Source organism: Amblyomma mixtum, unplaced genomic scaffold, assembly GCF_055824585.1.
Source record: "Amblyomma mixtum isolate Tamu unplaced genomic scaffold, ASM5582458v1 scaffold_29, whole genome shotgun sequence".
NCBI classification, from domain to species: domain Eukaryota; kingdom Metazoa; phylum Arthropoda; class Arachnida; order Ixodida; family Ixodidae; genus Amblyomma; species Amblyomma mixtum.
Genome location: NW_028317726.1, coordinates 152,091 through 164,912, shown reverse-complemented (window position 1 = coordinate 164,912; position 12,822 = coordinate 152,091). Strand labels below are relative to the sequence as shown.

At 47.8% G+C, this 12,822-nt stretch overlaps 1 protein-coding gene across 2 annotated transcripts in view; it reads right to left on the bottom strand.

Annotated features, from left to right (window-relative positions):
- eRF3 (eukaryotic translation release factor 3) overlaps nucleotides 1–10,875 on the bottom strand; it is a 30,758-nt gene extending 19,883 nt beyond the window's left edge. Inside the window, exons 1-5 of one of the 2 annotated variants that reach the window (XM_089565485.1) lie at nucleotides 10,455–10,875; nucleotides 4,716–4,769; nucleotides 3,186–3,368; nucleotides 785–818; nucleotides 571–679 (exon numbers count right to left, since the gene is read on the bottom strand). In XM_089565485.1, coding sequence (XP_089421611.1) covers nucleotides 571–679; nucleotides 785–818; nucleotides 3,186–3,368; nucleotides 4,716–4,769; nucleotides 10,455–10,659 — 585 coding nt within the window. In that variant the 5' untranslated portion in view covers nucleotides 10,660–10,875. Of the gene's footprint in view, nucleotides 1–570; nucleotides 680–784; nucleotides 819–3,185; nucleotides 3,369–4,715; nucleotides 4,770–9,153; nucleotides 9,297–10,454 lie in introns of those variants that run through there. The other variant, XM_089565486.1, reaches the window with a different exon arrangement.
- Nucleotides 10,876–12,822: the final 1,947 nt, after the last annotated feature.

Genomic DNA, 12,822 nt, shown 5'->3' with positions numbered 1-12,822 from the left:
ACTATGCTTGTGCACTACCAAATTGCAGCGCTCTCAATGGCATTTCGAGTAAACGGAGCGTGCCCGCTGACCGTGGCGAAGTAAACGGCCGCTGTCAAGCTGCTGCTAAGAGGGCGAAACACCGTTGAGAGCGCTGCAATTTGGTAGTGCACGAGCATATTCATGTGAAATTTTTTCATATTTCGCGAGCTTTCTTTAGCTGCCAGAAAAAAGGACCCCGTAGGAGATACGATGCCACAATAAACTGGATCGGTTGTTTATAAACCTGCTCTACAACCTAACCTAACGGTCTTGGCACTAAAATGAATATTTGAAAATTTGCATAATTTATCTTAGTTAACTAATTAAGTGCATTAAAAAAATATTCCTTGGTTCAAGTTACGTGAAACACCCTGCACACACACACACACACACACACACACGAAAGCCTGTGGTGCAAAAGAATAGTCATCAACGAAAATGAACTCTTACAAAAGAAAAAAAAGGAGGAAAATTGACATCAGACCCATAGAACAACAAGGAGCTCAACCGCTTATGCTGGCTCCCAAAGTGAGACATAAGACCACCCACCTGGTTTGTGTCTAGTGCCCAGGAGAGGTACCATGATTCCCTGTTCTTTTCCTTGGCTTCCCGCTCATACTTCTCCAATGTTCGCTTGTCTACCATGCCAGTCAAGTATCTGCAGGCACAAAGAGAGCAGAGGACATGAAATCTAGAAGATGCAAAAAAGAAAAACAGACTCCAAAAGGCCGAGAAAACGTGCAGTACAAAATGGTCAACTTACAGAAGCTGGCCACCAATGGTAGACTTGCCGGCATCTGTCAAAAAGGTGGAGAGAATAGGCATGCCTGCTCTGAGAACTGCGGAAAACCATTTGGGCCAGTAAAACTTGTTCTTAATGCTGAGGGCGCACGCTAACGAGCTTGTTAGGAAGATTTCAAGTTCTAAACCCCCCCCCCCCCCCCTCCCCAAAGCCTGCTGCATCCAGCAATGCCCGATCATGGAGGAAGAAAAACCCGGGCAGGAGCCCCTTGTGAAAGTTTGAAGCCTAGTTAAAAAAAAAAAAACACAGGACAGTTATGAGTTTGTAACGTGAATGATCTCGTTTTAGTCGGCTTGTGATTGCAAAGGAATGGAGACATATTAGAGTTTACATACAGAAGAACCTCAATGACATGAATGACGGGGGTCGCGAAAAATGTTTCAATCATCCGAAATTCACACCAACTGAAAACAACCAAAACAAATAAAGCATGGGAACTGCAATCACGCAATTTTGTTTATGCTGGACGAGAGTTACTTATGGCCACATGCTACTGCTCATTGCTCGAACCGCCACTTATCATCCCGAAAGTCTCTTGCATTTAAAGATACAACATTGAATGCTGTCACACACAGAAAAAATACCATACATTTACAAGCATAATCAATGCACGCACTATACTGTTAGTCAAAATGTAAAATTTTGATCAGTATTACCCAACCAAACAAATGCACCGCCCACACTTCAGCAACTTTTTTGGTAAAAATGGTGCATCCATTATCCAAGCCAATAACGGTAGCCAATGCCTGGCACCACTACTTGGCTTCGAGAAATGTCCTTCCAGAATCCAACAAAACACTGCCAGTGTTTGCAGCTAGTGCTTTGGTTTGTTCGGTTCTGAGAAAGCATGATGTCCCAGGGCCATGGAAGAGGATCCGAACAAAGGGTTCAGCCCTCCAACGAAGCCCTGGGGTGGGGTAGCCAATCACGGTCAGCAAGGAAAAGCCACCTCCAAATGACCTTCTACCAGCTCCCTCACAGGAGGCCCAGCTTCGGCTCCTGTAGGAGCTGGACAAGAACACGCAAGCCAAGCTTGCGGACTGGGTGGGAGAGGTCGCCCTCCGTTAGGGGGCCACCAATCCCACCCCACTGATCCTTTAGATCAATAAAGTTTGTCCAAGCCAGAGCCCTCCCTTAAGGGGGGATGAGGGTCTTGAAAACTTGTTTTTTATTTTTCGTCATAACTTGTTGAAACTTAGCACGCAGGTGTATCATAGAATGCTGATTTCAAATATCTCACCTGGAAAAAAAATTTATCGCAAAATAACATTCAAATTAGGCAATTTCTTACGGGCCTTTATAGTAATTTATCAGTTAAAGAATGATTTTTTAAGAATAAGTAGACATTTGCAAAGGCCCAAAGCACATGCTAAAGCTTTCTTTTTTCCTTTAAACATGATATATGAGCAATTAGGCGAAGTGTGGGCTAATTACCGTCACGTCATTTTTTCTTTCCAAATTTGTTGTTTATTTATGATCAACAAAATGAGTTTGTAGACATTCTGTTAGCTTTAGGATGTGCTTTGGGCCTTTGCAATCTGCTTATTCTTTAAAAATGTTTATTTAACTGATAAATTACTAAAAAGGCCCGTAAGAAATGACCCAATTACGATATTTTATTTTGAAATATATTTCCTTCCAGGTGAGATATTTGAAATCTAAATGCATATTCGAAATCAGCATTCAATGATACACCCAGGTGCTAAGTTTCAGAAAGGTTTGGTTTATGGTTGGTTTATGGGGTTTAACGTCCCAAAGCGACTAAGGCTATGAGAGACGCCGTAGTGGAGGGCTCCAGAAATTTCGACCACCTGGGGTTCTTTAACGTGCACTGACAACGCACAGTACACGGGCCTCTAGAGTTTCTCCTCCAAAGAAATTCAGCCGCCGCGGCCGGGATCGAACCCGCGTCTTTCGGGCCAGCAGCAGAGCACCATAGCCACTGAGCCACCGCGGCGGCGTCTAAGTTTCAGAAAGATAGGTTAACAAAAAAAAAAAAAAGTTTTCAACACCCTCATCTTCCCTTAACATTGCCCAGAACTCGGTCTTTCGTAGCACACGCTTTTGCCACCACGTCGTTTTAACCAGCACCAACTCTTTGAAGTGGATCATCACCAACTCTTTGAAGTGGATCATGGAAGAAAAAGTGTGCCGGAAGTCACGCGCTTTTGCAAGGACTACTGGGAGTCCTGACCAAGTAAAGGCGGGAGGGGGGGGGGGGGGGGGGGGGGCCCTTTACGTCTGGCTTCAAAAAACGTGACGTAAACGCCTCTCCTGAATACTTTCCTCCCTCCACGAAGTGGGCATTTTGACCAGAAAGAGAGAGATGGGAGGAGCAGGGGCAGACGGCAGGCAAACATACCGACGTGCCCAATGAAGACAACGTTGATGTGCTCCTTCTTGGGACCTTGCTCGTCGTCCTTGGGGGGCTTCTTCCGGGGCTTTGTGGTGACGTCCATGCGCTCGTCCTCGTCCCCCGTCGAAGGAGTCTGGTCGCCCCCGCCTGCATCCTGTGGGCTGTCCTCCAGCGTCACACACTCCCAGTCTGCACAGAGAGAGAAGGCGCCCAAAGTCAGCACAACAAACACTGTACCCCCTCCCTTGCAAATGCATTATTAGCCTGAGCACATGTGACATGGCCAGCATCAGGTTGGTCGCAAATAAGTTCCTGCTCTCCTATGTTGTACTACATACAGTCAGCCAAGAATGAAACGCTGTCCCTGTGACACATGGTAGGTAGCACAGCATTTGCCATACCATGTAACTCTGCAGTAAAAAGCCTGCTGCAGTTGCACTGGCTCACAAACCAACGATGAGCCGGACTGTCAAGCTGCTGATGGCCTACAAATGACATCAGCCATGCAACTAGCTGCCACCAGTTTGACCATGCCCCATTTTTGGCCAACTACTACACAAAGGCCAAATCAACAGTGGGCGATGATTTATGACTCAGTCACTGCCAGCCAGCCAACAAACAGACACCTTCGAAATTCAACAATTAAGATGCCGCATGTTTTCAGTTCACGAATGCATATCCTGTTGTGGGTGCTATGCAGTCACCTTGACAAGGTCAGCACAGAAAGGGACAGTACACAGGGCTGTGACCATGACAACGTTGCTACTGAGAGGAGGTCAAGGTTCGAATGGACATGTTGCAAGACACCTATTCGAAACGCTGCAACCTGATATGCACGACAACTGCTTTGACAATAACTCAGTTTGTGGTACGGGGTGTAGCACACGTAGCTGTACTGCATCTACATTATTTCTCAATTCTTTTTGGTGGCCGTGCAATGGACTGACATGCACACATTCTACGAGGTGAGCAATGAAAACAATGTATGTGTACAGAGAGGCTGAGAAGCCATCTCGTCAAAAAAGCCCTCCAGCTAGCACTAGGCAGCATGGGATCCCCAAAAGGCAGCAGATAACAGTTACATACAGTAGCAGCATGACCGTGTTTCCTTCATTGAAAAGTCCAACGGGATATGACCGGTTTGGTAGTTAAGAGCCGCTTACTCGGCTCAAAGCAGTGCAGGACCATTTCACTATGGCAATGTTACAATAAAGAACCAAGCAACTCTTAACTTAGAGCAAGGTGTCTAACCACAGTTACAACGGGAGTCTGAAAGTACAACTGCAAACAAGCTTATTTGGAAATTAAATGTGCCACAACTGAGGCACCATGCACTGTTCAAACAAGTACCGATAAATAGCCTGTGCCACCTGACAAAGGTAGTACTGTGGTATTTGAAAAATAGCATCAACTGAAGTGAACATGGACATGCTCAGAAAAAGGAAAAAAGAACAAGCTTGTCACGAGGAAGTACTAAGCCTGCAAAGAAGTCATTACAACCTGGAACCGAGTGAAACAAGAGAATGGCATTATTACCTGCCGGAGAGTCGTCCATACTTGCCGAATCCTCCTTGTCACTGTCTTTCTTGTCTGCAAGGCAGAAACAAACAAAAGACAGCACAGTTAAAAGCGCAGTACAAACAACAGAAAATACAAACAACTAAATCACACACCTACTACAAGTCATTACTTGAGACCGGTGGAATGGTTTTAATGATTGACAGATGGCTCAGTGTCCAATAAGCATGACCAAGCACTGCAAAATGTGTCACTCCTGAAGCCCACGAGTGTATGAACTAAGTTGAAATAGTGCGATCACTTCATTCAAATCACTCACATTTTAACTTACCCAGGTCACACAAGTCAGTGACACTACAAATTTCTCGACAATGAAGGACCCTAATGAACGGATTCTACTTGGCAAAGGCAACCTACACAACTGTATATGAGACACTGAAGAAGATTCCAAGTTTTTGTTTTTAAGGCGGAAGCCTTTAATGCCTCATCGTTGTAAGCAGCAGTTGTCGACAGAAATGTCACGCTATTGAATTGGTCGAAACGGTTGTGACGTCACAGTGTGCGAATTTCAAAGGGGGCCAATTGTACTTTGGCTACTAACCATGCAACCAATTAAAGGGATCGTATAGTGATGCTCCAAGTAAGTGGGACTGAGTTTAGTTAATTGCTTACTTAACCAATTAGCCTAATTAACCTTTCTAGTCAGACCAGATAAATAAATAAAACCGAGCAGGAAATTCGCCGAGCTTGGGAATCGAACCCCGGTCTCCGGAGTGCGAGATGAGCACGCTACCACTCCGCTATGCTCGATGGTTTGGAATGAACAAAGGCACGTCTAGTGAATACAGTGTCTTCATTCACTTCCACCTTCCTCCCTTCCCGTTACAGCGAGGTTTAGGTGTCCACTGAGATATGAGAGATATGTCCATTTCCTTTCCTCAAAAACCAATTTACCAACGAGCAAGTCATAGAACCAAACGGACGATGGCGTTCTATGGACTCTCTGGCAGCGTTGCAAGACTCTGTCGCGTTCCACTCTTAGAGGCGAAGCTTAACATCTTAACCACACATCAGTGACACAAGCAGCAACACTGCGCTTAAGGCTTTCGCCTCATTTGAAGCTGAAAATGAAGTGCTTTTTCCTGCACCTCGATTCGAACTTGTGACAATGGTGACGACTTCGTGATCACTAACAAAAGTGAATGACAGTGCGGTCTAGTCTAGCCTCACAGGTTTCCGCCCCAGAAAGTACTTGACATCGTCACAGTTTGGCTGCAGAAATGGCCTGCGGCAACGATACTGGCGTTTCACTTCCTGGCCCTTCCCAGCTCTAGAAGCCCCACTTCCAGTGGAAGGACCCTTTGTCATTAGCACACAGCAGTCAATGGATAGCAGCCATTTAAAACTGTCCTCAGTATCCCCTTAAGCACCACCTCGAAGGCCTTCAGTCTCAAGGAAACAGCAGTGCATCTGCGTAATGAAGCCAACAAGATGCAAAAGCACTCCTTTCACCTTTTCTGCACCGATGCCTCACACATGCCATTCACTTCTGTTCACATATCCTCTCAAGGAAAAACAGATGACTGAGTGTCTTTAACCCTTAATCTGCCACTCCCGAGATAACTCGGGCTACCACATATGCACACGCCCTGCCCCTCCCGAGTTAACTCGTTTTGGCTTTTTTAGTCACCCCCTGCCGCTCCCGATAATACTCGTGTAAAAAAAAACTATGCAGCCATGTAGCGCAATCTATGGAGAGACTCTGTAAATTCATAGATCTTGTAGGGTAAATTTTAAACAACAGATGGCGCGCATGCTTCCACATCAGAGTCACTTCGTTTTGGTCTGCGCACAGCAGCCATGAGGCTATGTGCCACACTCGTCCACGCTTTGACGGAAGAAGAAATTCAAAACTGCTTGTGAATTCGGAGTCCAATGATATTGAGAACGAGGAAGGAGCCCACCTAAGTGCCTTGTCGAGTGGTGGCAGGGGGGCGATGGAGTCCCCCTGCCACCGAAAAATCCGCGTAAGAAGAGGAAATCCGACAGGCCAGATTGGTGCTGGAAGATTTGATTCATTACAACTAATATCTATAAGATGATCCTGAATAAACATGTCTACATGTCCTGCAGAGCATTTTAGTGCGTTACTAGCAAAAAATTTCGAGGAAACTAACATGCAAAAAAAACCCGGCAGGGTGTGTGCAGCTGTGAGTAAAAAAACCTGGCAGTGAAAGGGTTAATAAATTTCTCTCATCACTGTGTCAGTGCCCTTAGAAACATCACCAGGTCATCCTCTCTCTTCTCCAAGACTGTTTCCCTCCAACCCACTGTACACTTTAATCTCACAGGACCATTAAATCTGTAGTTACATAACACATTCTCAAAAAAATTTCAATGCCTTCTTTCAGACTAGTCTTGATGCTAGTCACTTTGTGTACTAAAGGCCTTAATTTTTCAGAAATCCCCCCCCCCCCCCCCCTCCAAAAACCCCTTGCATCCATCCTCAGAGAGGCATCGAGGACAAAATGAGATTTGCTTACGTTGAGATTTCCACTGCATGACAGCAGCTACCTCTGCAGAAAATGGAACAGCTGTGATGTACTGGTTTTAACCCCACTGATTTTTTTCTAAACTAAGCTGCAGATTTGTGGCTGAAGAGAACTGAAAACGGAGGATAATGTGCCCTAGTGCTAAAATAACATGCACAGTAACCTTCGGTACACTTTTATAATGACAACCCTATGAACAAGAGCTAAACCCGAAAAAAATTAAACGAACCCAACACACAGCAGTCAGCATCAGTACTAACTGACACACAGGTATAAACCAGGTGGTGGGAAACAGTATTCCAACTTCTGCCTCACACTTCTTGGTGGTGAAAGAATGCTCTGCTGCAAAACTAATGTGAACAGTCACGAAAGGCCCACCCATGAGACTTTATTGCCAACAAAAGCATAATGAAGTTGACCTAAGCAACCCTTTAACCCATTTCACATCCCCTGACGTCAAGTTGCTGGGTCTTTCAACAAGAAAAAAAGAAATGGAATGACCCCACACCCCACAGGACAACCGAGCCATGTGTACCCTCACAAAGTGGCACTACAAAAAAAATTGTAAAGCCCCACCATTCATTCATTCATTCAGTTCCCTGAGAAGCTTCAGTACGTACAATACATTATTACCACCGCTTTGATGGATGGAACAACTGCGACATGCGAAACTGCCAGCCTGAAGGAAACTGAACTCCTACGTAAGCTACGCCAGTCGCCTGGAGGCGTCGGTGAAGACCCTCAATAATCTATTTAGGCGCGGGTAGTACAACACACATCGCACACGTCTCATCCCAAGGTTTCGCGCGCGCTCTTTCGGCGGCGATCGAACCGCACACAACACGAAACCCGACGCAGAACACGTCTTCGCAACACAAAAAAGCCGCCAAATAAAGGCCGCGCGTTCGCGTCGCACCAATCACGGACACGTCGTAGCGCGGTACGTGCAAGATAATGCAGCGATGGACGACATTCGAAACCAACGGGCGTCGCTGCCCCAGAGGCGACGACACAATCGGTCCCGTTGTCTCTGAGCGCGGGCGATTACGAGCAGCGATGTAGCGCGCCGCACGCATACTACGCACGCACGATCAGCCTTCCGACACGAGCCACCGGACATTTTTATCGCCACCGATACTGCGGAGCAAGGTCTCCCTCGGGCAAGGCCTTCAGCGCCGCCGCCTTCTGTGGGGCACGGGCGCTCGACGAGACTTCGGCGTTCTGAAACGCAGGCAGTTAAGGAATGACAAAAGTGCCCGCTTTCAGTGAGAACTGCGCCCGATGCCGACGACGTGTCAATCACGGTGCAGACGACAGCTCGGGAAAAAAGCAAGCACTTTCGAGCGGTCACAAAAATCGCGCCGAACAAAGTCCGGCGCAAGATTCCCCAGCTGAACGCCGTGTTACTACGTGCTAAGAGCGATGGCCCCCTTTTATGACGCAGTGCTCCGAGTACGACGACACGACACGCAACCGAGTGCTCGGCTGTTCTGAACACCTGTGCTCTGAACCTGTTCGGATACCGAGCGGATGGCATCCCATGTAGAGGACGAATAAACGGATAAATTATTCAGCCACCACATAACACCCGGTATCCCACAGCTGACGACTTCCCTATGGTATTACCGCGTGTCAAAAAATCGGCAGACGACCGGCGGGGAGACGCGCGAATCCATTTGCTACCACGTCACGAGTTGCACGGAAACTGTTACACCGAAGGAAGAAGTGAACCAAATTTCAGATTTATGTATGTTTAACGCGCACGCATGCTTAAAGAAAGGTCTAAATGAGACAAAGTTTCCATGCCTTGGCGAATACTTCATGCCACGTGACAGGCGTAATCCGGCTTTCAACTACCCAAATCGCAGCAGATGCTTCGCAACTTTCGAAACGCTATTACTCGCCTTTCAGGTCGCTGCCGTTCGTATTCCTGAGTCCGGCACGTGTCACGAAACGGAACGAGAGAACGCTCAAAATACACAGACGTGTTATCACGTCACAAGTTACACGAACGCGAATGCTCCGTCGCTAACGTGACCACCCATTCCGGAGAAAACGAGTTTTTCAACTCACGCGACGCCAAGAACTTCCAAGTCACCTCACGACACGACGACCGGTACGAGAACGCACGTCTCCCCACAAAGAGAAGAAAGAACTGAACCGCGAGGGCGCTCGGAGGTGTAAAATGGGAAGAGGGACGGCAAACTTTCTGGTTATCTTGTTTATCTCGACGGAAGAGAATGCGAGGTGAGTGGGGGAGAGGCGATTACGTAGCCAGGCCGACGGGAATACCGAAAAGAAGGCAGTCCGTAGCGCAGCGTTCGAAGTCGTAGCGGCGACTACGTCAGCACCGGCAGCGTTTGCGCAACACGGGGCTGCCGGTGACGAAGCAACGTGGAAGGGGGCAGAGCACAAGCCGTAACGGCGCTTTCAAAACACGCCGCAGGCGATTGTTTGCGAAGTCTGCGAGACGTCTAACCCCACTCAGACTAGGTAAAGACAGATAAACACGAGAACTGCCAGTGAAAACCGCAATCGAGCGGCGAGTCAGGACGCACGTGCCCCCGACCGTTACGCCGGGCGGAACGGAAAGAGATCGCAGAACGGCTCACAGAAGGTGGAGTAGCGCTAATGACACGACGCAGCCGGAGTTCGGATCTTGAGCGGCCCTGCCTGAAAACGTGAGCGCAGTCAAGAGTCGTAAACGTCACATTCTGGGCAGCCATATTCCTCTTAGTGCAAAAACCACGTGTACCGCCGCACGGCACTTCGGAGAGGGAAGGAAGAGGGGCCTGTCGAGTATTCCCAACTCGAAATCCGGAGCTCGGCCTCTACAGATTCTTCAGAACTGCGACGCACTGCGCCGCCTTCCAGGCCGCGTTGCGAGCGCGATTTCGCCGGCGAGCAAGACAGACGCGTTCGCGGGGTTATTGACACCACAGCTTACGGGCTCGAAATCTGCTGGGCCGACGACTCGTAGGCCTATCGCGCTAAGCTCGGCACACAACCTGCCCGCGCGCTGTAGGCCCAGAACGACCTCGAACGCAGTGTCACCGAGGCGATCGGCCACGCCGCTGTCACACCGGGGCGTCCGCCATGTGACGACGGAGGCGTAACGCGCAGCCGGCGCCGATCGCGTCTTGAAGGCCCCGCAATGCTGCGGCGAGCTCTTGGACGACACGACCAAGTGTGGTTATCGCTTTACCTGACGGCGACTCCTCATTCCCCTTCTCAGGCGGGTCCAACTGTGCCATCTGCAACGTGGCGAAGGAAGGCACGAAAGGCGGAGCGTCCACGTTCAGCTTGGAGAACGACTTTGCCATGTCGTCGTCTCCATCGGCGTTGATTTCGACGCTGTGGTCTTCCCAATTGTCCGGCGCCACTTGCGCTTCGGGAGACGATGTGTCCATTGTGAAATCCTGTTTTTTCTCGTTTCCTTCGGCACGGCCCGCAAAAGAGAGCACGATCCTCGGATTGTTCAGGGGCGGGGTAGGGGGAAGAAAAAATGCCTGTGTCCCTTTTCACAAAATAAAACGCGCAGCGAGACCCCCAACTCCACCAAATCACCGCGGCCAGAACACCACCGCGTGTGCAAAATTAGGCTTGAAAAAAAGGAAAGGGTAAAGAGGAGCGCGAGACGACCGCGAGTGCGCGGCTAATTTACACGTGCCCACAAAACATCGTCATTTTTTAATATGTTTACAAATTCCAAGCAAAAAAATAAAATCGCATTTTTTAAAAGCATTTATTTTTATTTAAATTTGCAATTCATATTACATACCAAACATTCCAAGGGCGCATTCTATTGCTCTCATTGAAAAGAATTCTGACGTGGAGCGCTTTCAAATGTTCTTCGAAACTAAGTTAGCAGTCGTTATGTAGACGCGTGTGCGAACTTCCGTTCGACGTCAGATTGCCGACATCGTTCTCATATTCTGTTCGTCTGCTATTAGTGCGAGTGATGGGGGCCCCGTCTATGTCCTAGACTGCGAATTGTTTGATTAATGTGCGCAAATGCTCTGTCTCTGTTTATGATAGGTTAACTTGACGTGTAGCTTCCATGGCTTCACGCTCGAAGGTGACTGAACGAAGTGGGCTGTGATGTTGACCAGTGTTAACTGCCTAGTTGTCTACATCATTAGTACTTTCCTTCATCCATGATCCATGCATGACACCGCATGACACGAAAGTCGTTCTTAAGTTCAGTCGCAGCTCCGCTATAGCTCCGCTAGGGAGGTGGCTGAAGTGGCACTCGCGGGAACTAGTGGCGCTGTAGTCGAGCTTTTCTGCGTCGTCTGCTGTTGCGGGAGTTTCGTTCGCTGCAGTAACGACAGGCTAGTGGGATTTTCAAGCTGGTTTTTGCGTGGATGGTCTTCGTACTGACCGCAAAAACTTCTTTGTGGTGAAACCTGAGCACTTGGTGACTTCAAGCGAGTGTTACACATGCCATCCTCAAACTTTCACCAGCGCTGCGACTAGGAACAAGAACAGAGAAGGAAGACAAGGACAAGCGCTACTAACAACTGAAAGTTTATTTGAAAAAACACAGATTATAAGCACACAACTGACAACCCAAAGCGCCTGCGCTTCCCGCAAAAAGCACGCAAAAGAAAGTTAAGAATCTAGATACAAAATTGCACACTCATGTAAGTGTACAGATGGTGTGCTAACGCACGTGTCGCTGTCCTTGTGAATGTGATAGGCTTCACACAACTCCCTAGTCAGCTGATCTGGATGTCTGAATTTAATCTTAGCCCTGTTAAGCAGTGGAAAGCATGCTTTTTTTATTAGACACACCGGGTTTGTTCAGATGACAATCTCTGTAATGAAGGGACAGATTTGATGAAGGAGCACCATTCAAAGAGGTTTTATGCTGACGTAAGCGTGTATTTATGCATTTACCGGTTTTTCCCAATGTAATTCTTGCCGCATTTAAAAGGTATGTCATATACCACTCCCTCTGCACATGGCACAAAGGGTGACTCATGATCCACCTGGCATCCATGCCATCCTGTTTTTCTCCCGGCTACACAGGCCCACCAAACGGACAACTAAGAAGGCTCAGACTTGAGCTGAAAAATAAGTTCTCTCTCTCTCTCTCTCTCTACACAAGCGGCAACAGAAATAAAGCCACCGATCAATTTTTTCGCATCGCCTCGCAATGACAGCCATTTCAAAAGACGGGATTAGATATAGTGTCGCAAGAACAGCTGTATCGCACGTATAACTTATGTGAGCGTCATTTGAGGATGGCAAGCACTTCGTCAATGGGCAAAGCTGGTCTCCAGCATCGGCAGACATAAAAACGGGCGCATGCATCGATTAAAAAAAATCCTACAGTGTTTTCAATAAAACCGTTGCGGAATACAACACATTAGACGGCAAGCTGGACAGCAAAAAAGTGGATCCTTAAAATTCAGTGTTCTGTCCTTTTATCTGTGTCGGTGTAGGCAAATCTTGATGAACAGGCGGCGAAGTCGGAAAACTGCTCATCACAGACAACTGCCGCAATCAGACAGACCTCTGCGTATATGTTTTCTTTTGAAACAGTTCTGTCATTATTGGTATATATC